Source organism: Lissotriton helveticus, chromosome 1_1, assembly GCF_964261635.1.
Source record: "Lissotriton helveticus chromosome 1_1, aLisHel1.1, whole genome shotgun sequence".
NCBI classification, from domain to species: Eukaryota; Metazoa; Chordata; class Amphibia; order Caudata; family Salamandridae; genus Lissotriton; species Lissotriton helveticus.
The window spans coordinates 270,760,683-270,775,435 of NC_136057.1; the positions used below are offsets into that span (position 1 = coordinate 270,760,683).

Genomic DNA, 14,753 nt, shown 5'->3' on the forward strand with positions numbered 1-14,753 from the left:
TGAGTTGTAGGCCTCACGGCGTGGATAGGCCCAACGGCAGCGTCGACGATGGGAATCGAGCTGAAGAAGTCAAGTTTATAGTGATTGATATCGAAAGTAGTTTGGTAAAGTTTTTACGCGTCAAACTATTGAAAAGTAGATTTCGAACCGGAGCGGAAATGTTGAATCCGAACCCAGTGGCAGAAAAAAACAATCTAAGGATGGAGCCGAGGCCCATGCGCACTATCGTCCAAGGGAGGAGTCACCTATCTCGTGAATACAAAGACTTCTTCCAAGACGACAACATGAAATCATCCGAGCCCAACACCAGGTGGCGATCTAATGCACAGTGTGGGATCTGCAGCTCATTTGCCTCTAACATATACTTTCTTTTTTATAAATCTGTAGTCTGATTTCTAACAAGTTGGGTCAATTACTTATCATCCGTGCTAGTACTCTGAAATGCTTAGCACATGTTCCTCCAATAAAGCATGACTGCTCTTTGCCACACTACGAAGGCTTTATTATTGTGAATCCAAGGACCATCTTGGAGGTCTGTGACAGTACTGCATGGTAAAGCCTAACTAGCATCACCAAATAATACTCCACCTTTCTACACTACATAACTGCATTCCAAATTGACAAACGCCTATTTTTTTGTTTACATCACTACTGGTAGCCCTGCCCGATACACTCATGTGAATAATTCTGGTAAATGTGAATAGGGAGAATATAATCTTCTCTGAAGTGGTAACTATTTTGATGCTAATATTAGTAGCGCAAGAGAATTTTTGATGAACATAAGGACTTATTACACAAAACGTTTGAGGCCCCTAGTTTCGACACACTTCACTGTCAGCATACACAGATGTTGCTCCATTATTGAATGCAGTGCTAATCAAAACAAGCCTGCTACAGACATCTTTGAGAAAGGTGATACTCAGTTACCTTATGAAGTACAGATCCAGCAGGGAGTCCATATGAGGGCTTCACCGATACAGTGAAGGTCTCCAGTTCATGCAGATTACCGGGGTTTTCAGTATTAATTAAATCAATTCACAAGAGTGAAGGTGCTCAAATTGAGCACCCATCAACAACTTGAGTACCAGGCTCAGATTCGACAGTGGTGGATGCCACTTTGCACATTTCTTGGAAAGTGGGAAATGATGAAAAACTGAGATAAGACTCCCCATGGTGTGCAAGATCCTGAGCCAGCCGGAATAGAATCTGAAACTGCTCTTCCCTGCTATGAAAACAGCAACAACTAAAAGAGGACTAATGATTCTATCCTCCCTACTTGGCGGCCATTTTTAGCCTACTCTTTCTCTCTTTGGCGGCCATCATGGACTAGTCTTTCTGACTATTATTTACTATCGGTACCACAGACTCTTCATAGCTCTGTATTTAAATCTTTGTGTGCTTAAGTGTCTGCCTCTTATTGCAGTATTATTTTACTATTGGTATTTTGCACTTTATGTAACCTGGTGTTCTTGATGTGCTTAAGTGTCTGCCTTTTACTGCAGTATTATATTACTATTGGTACTCTACACCTTATGTAACCTACACCCTTTTTCACTTTTCCTCACCGACAGTGCACTGACTGCTGCCTCATATTCTACCGGCTGCTCACTAGTGCCATACTTTTCATTGCAGTAATTTGCTTGCACCTATATTGGATCTAGTAATTTCACTAGTAGTTTAGTCCTATTTGTATACTGTATATGTGGTAAGCTGCACCTATCTCACTTTTATCCCTATCATTCACTGATCGCTACCTCAACTATTTGGTTCATTATTGTAAACTACTTCCATCTCACTTTACCACTATGATGCACTGATTACTACCTCATTTACTTCGTTTAAGTCATGTAAACTGCACCCAGCCACTTTCTACACCTGGATTACACCGCTGCTACCTCTTACATTATGATGTGTCAATTTGGCTCCACCTAACTGGTTGCTACCTCTCATATATTGTACATGGTGTAAGCTGATTGCTACCTCTCATATATTGTACATTGTGTAAGCTGCACCTACGCACTGTTTGTTCCTGGATTGCATCGACTGCTACCTCTTATACTTTTGGCTACTTTTGGCCACTCACTAGTGTCACTCCTGTGCCCTGTAACCATCGGCTGACAGTTTTATTGTCGTCTTTTCTCCCACACCCAACGTTACAGCCATCCTAACATGGATCTCATCGGTAAGCACACATATAGAATCAACTACCCTTCCACTCTCACCAAAAAAGCCGCTAAACGCTTTAAACATAGTTTCTTGAGGTCGCACCCTGAAACACCCTTTGCCGACACCTACTTCTCACCGGGCAATGGAGCCCTGAACATTGATATCATCTTCCACACCTCACGCACAGCCCAATGGAGAAAAGCGTTTCTATCCCTACCACCAGGAAAACAGCTCATGGCATAACTCTCTCTATCACACCTTCCCAACTCTTCCCTGGCAGAACCACCATTACCATCTACAATAACGGGATTGTCCTAATTCAATCCACGGACAAGAACCTGGAACTACTAGACAACCTGTTCCCCAAGTTCAAAGAGCACCTTTCCAAGCTGCGGACCCCCACCCAGTACTCCACCAGCACTATCACCCCTGACGTCGCAGCCCCCACCCACAACACTTCTAACATAGCTCAGCGTCGGATCCACACGCACCTCACCTCTTTCCCCAGCACCCTAGTCAATCGCCCACCTGCTGTTACCGCCCCACACTCCCCAAGCACAGTCACCAATCTCTCCCCCTCATACACTAGCCGCCCCTCTAACAATACCCCTTTGACCCCCACTCATACCTCCCCCATCCCTCTCTCCCCTGACATAACAACCCCCACCCACAACACCTCCTACCTAGAGCAGCACCAGAACAGCACGCGCAATGACAAATCCTACCCTTTGTTCCCCCCCACTCTCAGTCCCCACGTGAGTACACCCCCCCATACATCCTCGATACACCCACATCCTCGATACCCCCACGCCCCCTTCCCCCCACGCTACACCCCCCATGAACGCTTCTGAACACACCACCGTCCGGAGTTTATCTCCTCCCCCTTCCCTCCCCCCCAAGGCAGATCCATCTCCCTCCCCAGCTCCCTCCCCACTCTCACTCACGACACCCCCACCCTCGCAACCAGTCCCACAGAACATACCGCCTGTCTTACCTTAGCATCCCCCCCTCTCTCCCCTCCCATTCTCAGCCCCCACTACCTTCCTGCCACCCCCACTGTCTTCAGCCTTCACTCTCTCTTCAACTCACCGGCACCGTCTCCCACTGACGACACTACCTATGCCTCCCACCCTCCCCCTACTTCACCCACACCCCTCGCCCACAAACCCGCCCACACTTCGAATGCCATCCCACTCATTATCACCGCAGAACCTTCCAACAACGCTAGCATATCCCCCCCCTCGATACCCTGCCCGCTTTCTAGCTCACTACTCAACCATTCACCAATGGCTCTCACCACCAACGCCATCTCCAATCCTCCTCTTGACCTGACTTTATCCACCCTCCAACAAGTCAAAGAGGATCTCCTACAAGTCAAAAAAGATGTCCACGCAATCAAACACCTTCTCTTCTCACAGCCCAGTCTACCTCCCACCATCCCACTACCCTACAAACGACGCACCCGCCCTACATACCCTCGCCTCCAACGACCCCCGAGATGGCCGACTATCCCCGTTCGCAATAACTCCCATCGCCCCCACCGTGTCCTCACCTCACTGTCTGACCGCGACCTATGCTCTCTCCTACGCTCTTATGGCCCAGGTCCGGTAAAACACATATCCAACACACACATCCCCATACCCACAATTCTCTCAAATCCTCTGAGGCTCCCAACCCATAGCAACAGAGGTTCCATCCCTAACGACCTCAGAAAAGTCCCCCTCTCTCTAGAAGGCTCGACCACCCTTCTCACTCCCAAACTCAAATGCATCCTACTCAACTGCAGATCGGCCCAGAGACACTCCTCCGACATCGCTGATCTCGTCTCAGCAATGGATCTGGACCTAGCCATTCTGACTGAAACGTGGCTTACTGAAGCCTCTACCCCGATAATGGACTTATTAGTCCCCCCCAATTATCACATCATTAGACTGGACAGGCCTGGCAAGACGGGCGGGGGAATTGCATGCATTTTTAGGAGCAACCTCTCCGTTACTAAAGCCACCTCCCCCTCCCTTACTTCCTGTGAACTCCTCTGCCTCGATATCACCAGCGAGGGCAAACAAGTTTGTGCTTTACATCTCATCTATCACCCGCCTGGTGACAACCTCATATTCACCCAACAACTTATGGACACGATCACATCCAATGCCGGTCGGCAGATCACCCAAGTCTACCTGGGTGACTTTAACCTCCACTGGAATGATCAGAAAGACACAGCGGTGAATAGTCTCAAAACTTTCCTTAATGCGCTTGACCTCACCCAAATATGCGATAGACCAACACACGACAAAGGCTCGATACTCGATCTCATCATCGCCAAAGAGGACTCTACCCAACTGGAGGCGATCCAACCCTGCGACTGGTCAGATCACCACATTATCACCTTCTTTATCAACGAAAAAGTTAAACCTAACCCGGCTCAACCCACCAAATCCAAAACCTGGAAAAGGGACATGAAGAATCTTAACCCCACTACCCTGCCTCCCCACATCGGCAGTCTCCTCCTTCCCCCTTCAGGTGCCTCGGATGTTCAATCACTGACCGACCACTACCTTGACTCTATGAATTCAATAGTCAATGAAGTCGCCCCATTGCAACTGAAGAGAGTCTCCACCAAAATTTCTAACCCCTGGTATGACGGCAGACTCAATGACGACAGGCGTACTATGCGAATGGCAGAGCGTACCTGGAGATCTGACCCCTCATCACTGCATCTAAAAACGCTTAAAAACAAAAGAAATGCCTACTTTAGGAAAATAAAGCGCACAAAGTTGGACTTCTTTAGCCGCCAGCTGGACCAAGCAAAAAACAGGCCAAGAAAACTGTTCGAACTAATCAAGACTCAAACAAAGACACAACCCTTACAATCAAACAGCGCAACAAGCAACACCCCACACTGTGAAGCCTTCTCTGCTTTCTTTAAGCTAAAGACCGACAACATAAGAAATGACCTCATCATGGATGTAAGCCGATTCCCCAACCACACCAGAATGTCTAACATTCAACCTAAAAACAAGGCATCCTGGCTGTACTTCGACACCTAGTCGGAAGAAGCAATACACAAACTGCTCTGCACCTTGAAGCCCTCTAATCACCTCACAGACCCCCTACCTGCTAATGCAGTAAAAGACTTCATCCCCTTGCTCCTTCCTCTTTGGACCAAAATCATCAACAGCTCCCTTCAACAAGGTCTCATCCCAGACTCCCTCAAGGTGGGGCAAGTCACACCTATACTCAAGAAACCCACCGCTGACCCGTCTGACCTGAACAATTACCGGCCTATCACCAATATCCCCACCCTGGCCAAACTGCTGGAGAAATGTGTCCAACTCCAACTAACAAAACACATTGACCAATTTGACCTCCTCAACCCTCACCAATCAGGCTTCCGAGCGAAACATAGCACGGAAACAGCTATGACACACATAATTGATGACGCCCTCCAAATCCTTGATCGCAATTCGTCCTGCCTCCTCATCCTTCTTGACCTCTCTTCAGCATTTGACACGGTCAAACATGAGAACTTATTGGAGCTGCTAAGCACTAGAATGGGTCTATCGGGAACTGTTCTCAAATGGTTTTCTTCCTTCCTTCATAACCGGTCTCAGAAGTTCAAGATCGACAATGTGCTATCTACACCGGTGCCTGCAGATCTAGGTGTTCCACAAGGATCCTCCCTCTCCCCCACACTGTTTAACCTCGTCATGGAACCGCTCGCCACCTTGCTCCAAGCATCCAATGTTCAATTCCATATGTACGCCGATGACACACACTTTACCTAAAGCTACAATCCCCGGAAGATATCAAACTTCTGAATTCCACACTTAGCAACACTCAATCTTGGTTGGCCGATAATCACCTCAAACTAAATGCGCTGAAAACTGAGTTCCTACTCATCTCACCCCCGGCGAAAATTTCCACCACCCAAACTTGGCTCAATAACCTAACAGCACTCAATGTCCAGCCTACCATCGTGGACTCGGCGAAATCCCTAGGCATCACAGTCGACGCCAAGCTCAACTTGCAACAGCACGTTAGCAAAGCCACAAAAGGAGCTAATTTCCAAATCAACACACTGAGGAAACTTAAACCCTTCCTCCCAGCCAAAGACTTCCAAACTGCTGTACAAGCTTTAGTCATCCCTCGCATAGACTACGGAATTGTGGCCCTCAGCGGACTCCCGCTATCCACAACAGCACCCCTAAGAGCCTCCCTGAACGCTGCCGCGAGACTCATTACTGGCTCAAGAAAACATTCGCATATATCCCCAGACTTAAAATCTCTAAAATGGCTGCCTTTTGAAGCCAGAATACAGCTAAAAATTGCAGTTATGACACACTCGGCCGTGCACCACAAGGCAGCCAACTACCTCGCTCAAAAGTTGTCTATATCAGGAGGGTCGAGATCCAATAGAAGTACAAAAAATCTACTCCTGAAACCTCGTAGATTCCGTAAAGAAAAAACATACAAGCGCTCCTTCTCAGGAATGGCACCCAGGATCTGGAATGCGCTCCCTCCGGAAACCAGGCTTATCTCCTCCACTGCACTCTTCAAGAAAGAGGTGAAAACAATCCTTCTGGCCAAGATCCCCTGAACTTTATAGATACTGGATCTGAGACTCTGCATCGCTTTGTATCACTGATCACCTTGTTCGTTGGCACTATACTCCTACTTGATGGTGACACTACTACGCTACTCTCTTACTACCGACCAATATATGTTACACTTTGGGGTATTGAATCACCCTCCCGATGCCCCCACCCAGTGCTTTTTCTATCCTAAGAAATTGGTATAAGCCATCCACACATCCAAGGTTTTACCTGAACCCTTCTGTAGTGGGATCAATGACTTGTGCCGTCTTATATTACTTGTTTACCTGATTGTATATTGATATGTTTCTGTACATTACTGTTATCCTATTATGTTAGTGATTACTATACTGCTCCCATTATCTTGTTCATTCCTGCTGCCCCTACCCCTGTCTCTGTGAAGCGCTCTGATATCTGTAAGGATCTTGTTCGCGCTATATAAAACTTTGAATAAATAAATAAATAAATAAAATGGGGAGACGGAACAAATTCACTTGTTCTAGAGACAAAAGTAGAGATGGTAAACAAGTGTTTTCATTTCTATTTTCAAATCAGTCAGAGGACCTCCTTCATTTCCTGCAAGAGACTGATGTGGTAGAAAGGCATTAATTCACCAAGACTGTTGGCTCTACTGACCCTGGTATGGTGTATTTCCCTGGGGTATGCCATTCAACATGCAAGCCCAAAGGCCCAAAGGAAGAGCGGGGTAAACGCTGCTGCAGCTCACTAGCCTCTTGATGATGAAAGTGAGTTGTCACATCCAAAATAAATAGAAACGGATATCAGTGAAGTCTAAGAACCAGGTCGAGTCCAGGAGTGTGCGGATGACCACAAATGTCTTTTCTGATGTTTTGTACCCTTATGAAAAGGGCTAGCACAGGAGGACATGATGATGCAGAAACGCATAATCCAAGCTGAACATAGTCCTTGTCTAGGAAATACCAGGAACAGAAAGCAGCACACTTTTTAATTGCAAGTAATCGGGAGAAAATCCATGCAAAGCATTCCTCCCTGAAAGAATAACCACTCTGCAATACCAGAATTAGATCTTCTGGAACTCAGAATTGTGGACCAATTTCACCTGTACTCAAGGACAGCTTCTGGCTCGGGGGTGAACAGCTGCTAAAGAAATAGGGCGCACCAAGGATAACGAGATCCATTCCAGTCAGCAATGGAAAACGAGCTGAAGTGTAAGTGAAGACAGCAGCAAAGCATTTGAGGCTCAATGGCCGCCCTGCGGATATACGCTGTTAAACAGTGTATTCTAAATTCAGAAATTGAAAATGCACATGAAAACTTCATGAAAACTTCAGGTCTCATCACCAAACACTGAAGATAAGGGGCAAATAAAGATCAGTGGAACTCAACAGAGTCAACAGGACGCCGGGACGAAAGTAGGGGAGCTGACTACAGTTCAAGAGTCAGCAGTGAGCACAACGTCAAGAAATTAGAACTACAGTCTGGATTAGCAAGAAAGGTGGTGGAAAGTTGGAAAAGGGTGGCGCTTCTATTTGCCGAGGGACTGTATATCCTGACTTTCGTTTTATATTTATAAGCTTGAATAAAAACGAATGACGCTTACAGGTAAAAAAGAAAGCAAACCAAAACATGGGAAAGGAATGCTAAAATAAAGACCAGATGTCTTCAGATCAACTGTAATCGTGGAGTGCACTGTCACCATTCTTGACTCTCTTACAAAATAAAAAAAAAACATTACTGTGCCTACTGTCAAGACTGGATGAAAGTGAAGGAGCAGGACATTCGGAACTGTCTGATATTTCCTGGATGTAAAAAAAAAGGCAATATTTTCAGCAATTTGCAAGTAGCTGGGTAGGTTCCCAAAAGTTCTTGTCATTACTCACGGAAGCGGATTCCTCTTCCACAGCATAAACCTGCTCTCCTCTGCCCTTTCTGTGCCATGTTCTGAGTTACTCACAGCCGCAACCCGGAAGCCATCCATCTTTTCATCCCAGGTTCCTGATAGTATAAAGTGCACTTTTCCAGAAGGGTCCATTACCTCCCCAGTCACCTGCAAAGCAAAGCATAGTATCAGAACTAGACTACATAATTTCTTAAAAGGACAAAATATATATCACAGTCTAACACACAGGTGGAAGTTAGTTGGCACACATTATTTAGGATCCTTTGTAAGAAAGGGGACTCAAAGACCTACAAAGGCTTGGTCGGTCTTACACTAATGAAGCAATTGCAAGCCCTTGCACTAATGGAGGAGGAAATCGAGTAAAATATTTGCCCTTGAATTTGGGCTCCCTAAAACAGGCTGGTTCAGCATAAAGCACACAAACAAGTCAAATATGAACTCTTCTCCATTGCCTAAATTGACTAAAATCCAAAGAGATAAAGCATTGCTTTCTTCTATGCACCTTCGCATACATCCTCAATGAAATAATTCAGTATTATCAGTAAATTTTGCCTTGACGATTGTGGCAGGGCTCATTACAAATATAAAGTAAGATACCTGCAATCACTGGTGACCAGAGTATGGCATATATTTATTGTGCAGTTAATTAAAACCATTACAAAAAAGATAGATGAGCATCGTTTATAAGCAATAAAACATTAGTTTAAAATAAGCTTATGACCTTAATTAAAAAGCGCATATTAAGATTTATTTATTTTATTTATTTATTCAGAGTTTTATATAGCGCGAACAAGATCCTTACGGATATCAGAGCGCTTCACAAACACAGGGCAGGGTAGGGGCAGAAGGAGTGAACAGAGACAATGGGAGCAATATAATAGTCACTAACATGGTGGGGTAATAGTACCATACATGACACATATCACAATACAATCAAGTGAGCAAGTAATATAAGACGGCACAAGTCATTGATCCCACTACAGGGGTGTTCATGTGTACCTTGGGTGTGTGGATGGCTTATACCAAAGTCTTAGTGTAGCGAGGACACTGAGTGGGGGCATCTGGAGAGTGAATCAACGTGTAACATATATTGGTAGTGACAACATCAGGTTAGAAGTATAGTGCCAGAGGACAAGGTGATACAAAGCAATGCAGAGTCTCTGATCCAGCAACAATCATGTTCAGGAGATCTTGGCCAGAAGGATGTTCACGGAGCAGATCCCCTCCCCCAACCTTGATGACCCGTAGTGCTGTTTCTTAATTTTTATCGGTTGAGGTAAACAGCAGTTCATGAGGCCGTGATCAGTGCATGTTTGTAGTGCATGGTCCCGTCTCAACATTCATTGGTTTATACAAGGGTAAATAACCTTTTGATATTTTTCTTTGGAGCTTGTATGTGCAAAAAAAAATGCTTAAAAATTATATGCTTAAAAACAAAGTCACAGATGTGAGCGCAAAGTATTGACAGGTCGTCGCCATCTCTGTTCCAGTAAAGCTTCATCGATGATCCGATGATAGCTGTTTTAATCGAAGATCTGCTGCAGTTCAAAATTTTACCAAGTAGCAGCTTAATTGAATGTCATCGCCTAAGAAGCTTGCAAGCACCGCTTGTCGGCACGTACGTATTTGTTTTTTGTTAAAAATGGGTCTAAGAAGTGACCGGCGTTCCCGCATCAACTCAGGGCAGATGGTAATGATGTGGACTATGTCCTCCTCTCCTTCCCTGCACAGGCGGCACGTTGCTGGCTTAGGCGGGCGCAGCCAAGGTGGCAGATGGTATGCTGTTGGTAATACTCCTAACCTAAATTTCAAAAACTTCTCTTTGGTGGCTTTAGAGAAGTTGGTGAGTAGATAAGCTTGAGGAGTCGCTTTACTGTAAGATTGAATAGTGAGCCAGCCATGTGAACGCTCCGCCAAAGCTGCTTTGTCTTGAAAATGGACTCTTTTTTAACGATGTTGTTCACAATTTTTTTGAAGCTTGCCATAGTCCCCGACGTTGCCCAGAGTTGCTGTAACCCCAGCTGATCAAGTGCAGTGTCGAGAAAATGTCTGGCTGGGCAGGTTTCCATGGTTTCTATTTCTCTCCACAAGTAGAAGTTTAATGTTTCTGGCTGCCCCTTTTTGATCTTGAACCAGGTTTTAACAAAAGCTCCTTTTCTGGCTAGCTCCTGTCTTTGGATCCCAAATTCGAGCCGCATTTGCGCAGGAGATGTGTATCCAGGCAACCCATATATTATTCTCAGTGCTCTGGCGATTATGCCATTCAATGTTTCCGCGTCCCTCCCTCTCATAGCTTTGCTTCCATATGTGATTGATGGAATAAGTTTGGCCTGTATCACCTTGGTCAGAGGGAGAAATCTTGGCATAGCGGTTGCATTTTTCAAGTTTCTTAGTGCAATCGCTGTTAATCCCCTCTTTTTTATTGCCTCGCATTTATTTATTTATTTATTTATTCAGAGTTTTATATAGCGCGAACAAGATCCTTACGGATATCAGAGCGCTTCACAAACACAGGGCAGGGTAGGGGCAGAAGGAGTGAACAGAGACAATGGGAGCAATATAATAGTCACTAACATGGTGGGGTAATAGTACCATACATGACACATATCACAATACAATCAAGTGAGCAAGTAATATAAGACGGCAAAAGTCATTGATCGCACTACAGGGGTGTTCATGTGTACCTTGGGTGTGTGGATGGCTTATACCAAAGTCTTAGTGTAGCGAGGACACTGAGTGGGGGCATCTGGAGAGTGAATCAACGTGTAACATATATTGGTAGTGACAACATCAGGTTAGAAGTATAGTGCCAGAGGACAAGGATGTGCAAAAAAAAAATGCTTAAAAATTATATGCTTAAAAACATTGTGCTTTGACGTTGCCTTTGCTATCAATCATGACTCCCAGATATTTATATTCTTGTACGGCTTCAAGTTTAACTTTTGCCAGGTGCCAGTTATACTTTTTTTTGTTTTCCGTTGGTTTACACACGACTTTTGTTTTATCTTAGTTGATGCTTAGTCTATTGATGTCTGAGTATTGAAGTGTAGTATCCAGCAGGCGTTGTAGTCCTATGGGTGTCCAGCTGATGAGTGTTAAATCATCTGCATATAGAATGTTAGATAGCTGATGACCTCATAACTTCGGGGCGTGCACATTAATTTCATTGAGTTGGACAGAAAGCTCGGCCATAAATAGATTAAAAAGTGTTGGGGCAAGTACGCACCCTTGTTTTAGTCCAGAAGTTGTATTGATCTTTTTTGAACGGTGGTCGCCTGCCCCCAGCTTTACTTGTACCCAGGTGTTACTATGCAAAAGAATTAGTTGTCTCGGGAGTAATGGTGGGATACCTAACATTTTTAGTTTGTGCCACAGAATATTTCTGTTTATATCATCAAATGCTGAACTGTAATCAATGAAACAGATGTATAGAGGCTGTTTGATTACAAGTGCGGTATCAATCATTAGTGAGAGGGCGGAGATGTTAGTAGCAGTGCCGATGTCTCTGCAGAAACCAGTCTGATTATATGGTATTGCTTTGATTTCTGTGGCCCATGTTGTTAATTCTTGTAGAAGAACCCTGGCGTAATATTTGGCCTCATTGTCCAGAAGAGCTACCAGCCGATAGCTCTTTGGGTCTCTCCTGTTGCCATTTTTGTAAATAGGTGAGATTATTGAGCCCCTCCACGATGCTGGTATTATTGATGTCTGTAGGATTTTATCAAAAATCGGTTTTAGGACTATGGACCAAAATTCAGGATCTTGTTTGAACAGTATAGGCGGGATCCCATTTGGGCCAGGAGCTCCCTCTCGCCTACCCTTCAAAATTCTCTTATAAACATGGTTCTTTGTGATTGTGAGGTTCTGACCGTGTTCTTTATTGAGGTGTCCCGGATGCAGGTGGGTTTCCATGCTGGGCGCGGGGTTATTTAGGCCAATTTCGGAAGTCTGTTTTTTGTTAAAATGGGATTCGAGATAGTTTATCCAAGCTTCTTCAGTGACATTGGAGCTGATGTGCTGACCTTGCGGGTAAGACAGGGCATTAATCTTTTTCCAAAACTGTGCACTGTTGTTGCTTTTAGTATCGTACATGAGTGTAGCCCGAAGAGATTCCTCTGCTTCCTTTTTATCTTGCCATATACGTTTTTTGCGGGTAGCTTTCAACTGCCGCAATTCTTGCAGTGCTGAGTGGTCGTTCTTCAGCCTCCGCAGTGTGTTGTTTATCCGTACTTTTAGCTGTGTTAGTTTAACGTTGTTCCGTAAGATGGGGCCTGACCGTAGGTTTTGATGGAACTTAATTCTCCTACTTTGAGAATGCCCCTTTGAATCTCCGTAGCTATTACGTAGGGCGTTTGTGAATTCCTCCCAGCCTGCAATTATGTCGGAGTTGGCTGCTTTCCCTTTTTCCCCAGAGTTGTTTTGCAGAAGGTAGGAGTCCCTCGGGATCATTGGTTCCACATTTTACTCTTCTTTTGTTGTTATTATAATCTGAGCAGATTGTGTTTGCTACGGTTAGTTTATATAGTGATTGATCTTCTATTGTGATTTCTTGGGGTAAGTGGTCGCTGAAGTCTACACTTCCAATGCAGTAGTTTTTTACTCTTGTGAACATATGGCGAGAGCAGAATGTATAGTCAATTGTAGACCTTGTTGATGCATTGTTAAAAGTTGCTGTTTGTGGACGATCTCCAGGAAATCTCGTGCTCGTGAGCCCAATTGTTCTAAAAGCAACAACAGATGTTTCGAGGTGTATGTGAGTCTTCCATCTGTGCTGATGTCTTGGGACATTTCCTCCCATGCAAATGGATCGTCATCTGAGTTGATGTCCACAACTCGTTTCCTCAGCATGTTTAGGTTAAGTCCCCTGTGATTATCCAGTTATTTGTTTTCTCCTCTGTTATAATTTTCACCAGCTCCTCCTTTAATTGTTGACTCCCTTTATTTTTGTGACGTGGGTGCAGATAGAGGTTCATAAGTATTATATGTTCTTTTCTTATCCTCCCCTGTAAAGTAATTCGGATTACTTGTATCTCGTTTGGTGGCGCTAAGTTGTATGGTAAAGGTTCTGCTGCGTAGATACTACTTATAGAACTGTATGTAGCTAAACCTCCCATTTTGTGTCCGAATTTGGCGTTTCTAATTGCCGGTAGGTGAAGCATGTTGAAGCCGTGCAGTGCCGTCGGTGCTTCGGTCCATGTTTCTTGGAGTAAAATGATATCAAATTTTTGCAGGTAAGATTGCAGTTCTGGGTCCGAGGTCTTATCTCCCAGCCCATTGATATTCCAGGAGCAGATTTTCAATTAATTTTTGAGTGGGAGTGCATACTTCTGAGAATGTCATGGTCTTTCAGTTTTGATGTTTATTGTCCTGGTAATCGTGCTCCACTCCGGTGTTGATCTGCTTCTGACCGCATGTGCCCTTAGTGCAATGTATTCTCTACTACCCCTGTGCTCTGTGCTGTTACTACGCGCCCCTCGCAGTACTGAGAATAATCGTGGGCTCAGTTGTCTGGAGCCGGGGTTTTCTTCCCGGTGCTTAGGTTCGACCAACAAGGGGTCAGGATACCTTGGTTTTTCAAGTGGCCAAAGTTTGATGCCCCAATCGTTGAACCTGTTTTGTTCTTTTAGGATTCTCTCAGCTAGGTCTGGTGTAGCCCAGACTGCTTTTGTTGACTCTGCACATGGGTGATCAGGCAATTCATTGAACTCAGCTGATTCCAGGTCAGTGGTTTTTATGTTCTTTAAAGCGTTGATGGACCTTAGCAAGCGCAAAATGTTGCCTCTGTTTAATATGTCGACCCGTCCCTTTGATATATACTCTGGGTAGAACATAATTGTAGTTGTTGTACCGGACTGCCCTGTTTGTGAGTCCTGAGTGTTCTCTATCGCTATTGAGACCTCTGTTAGTAGTGATGGCCTCCGCACTGGTATAGTCAGACCGAGAAACTGGCTGTTGCTTGCTGCGGTTTCCTCCGTGCTTGACGCTGATGTTTTAGTTGTCTCTCCCTCCCTGCAAGTGCTCCTTTGTGAGGCTGCTTTTTCCCCTGCTGGCTCCTGCAGTCCAGTGGTTGCTGATGTTGTAGTCATAGATGGTTCCCCTATCATACTCCTGTT

The 14,753-nt window shown here is 44.9% G+C and overlaps 1 protein-coding gene across 1 annotated transcript in view; it reads right to left on the reverse strand.

Moving 5' to 3' along the window:
- OSBP (oxysterol binding protein) overlaps nt 1–14,753 on the reverse strand; it is a 460,407-nt gene that overhangs the window by 62,207 nt on the left and 383,447 nt on the right. The window contains exon 12 of the mRNA XM_078666627.1: nt 8,621–8,787. Within this exon, the coding sequence (XP_078522753.1) occupies nt 8,621–8,787 (167 nt within the window). The remainder of the gene's footprint in view (nt 1–8,620; nt 8,788–14,753) is intronic.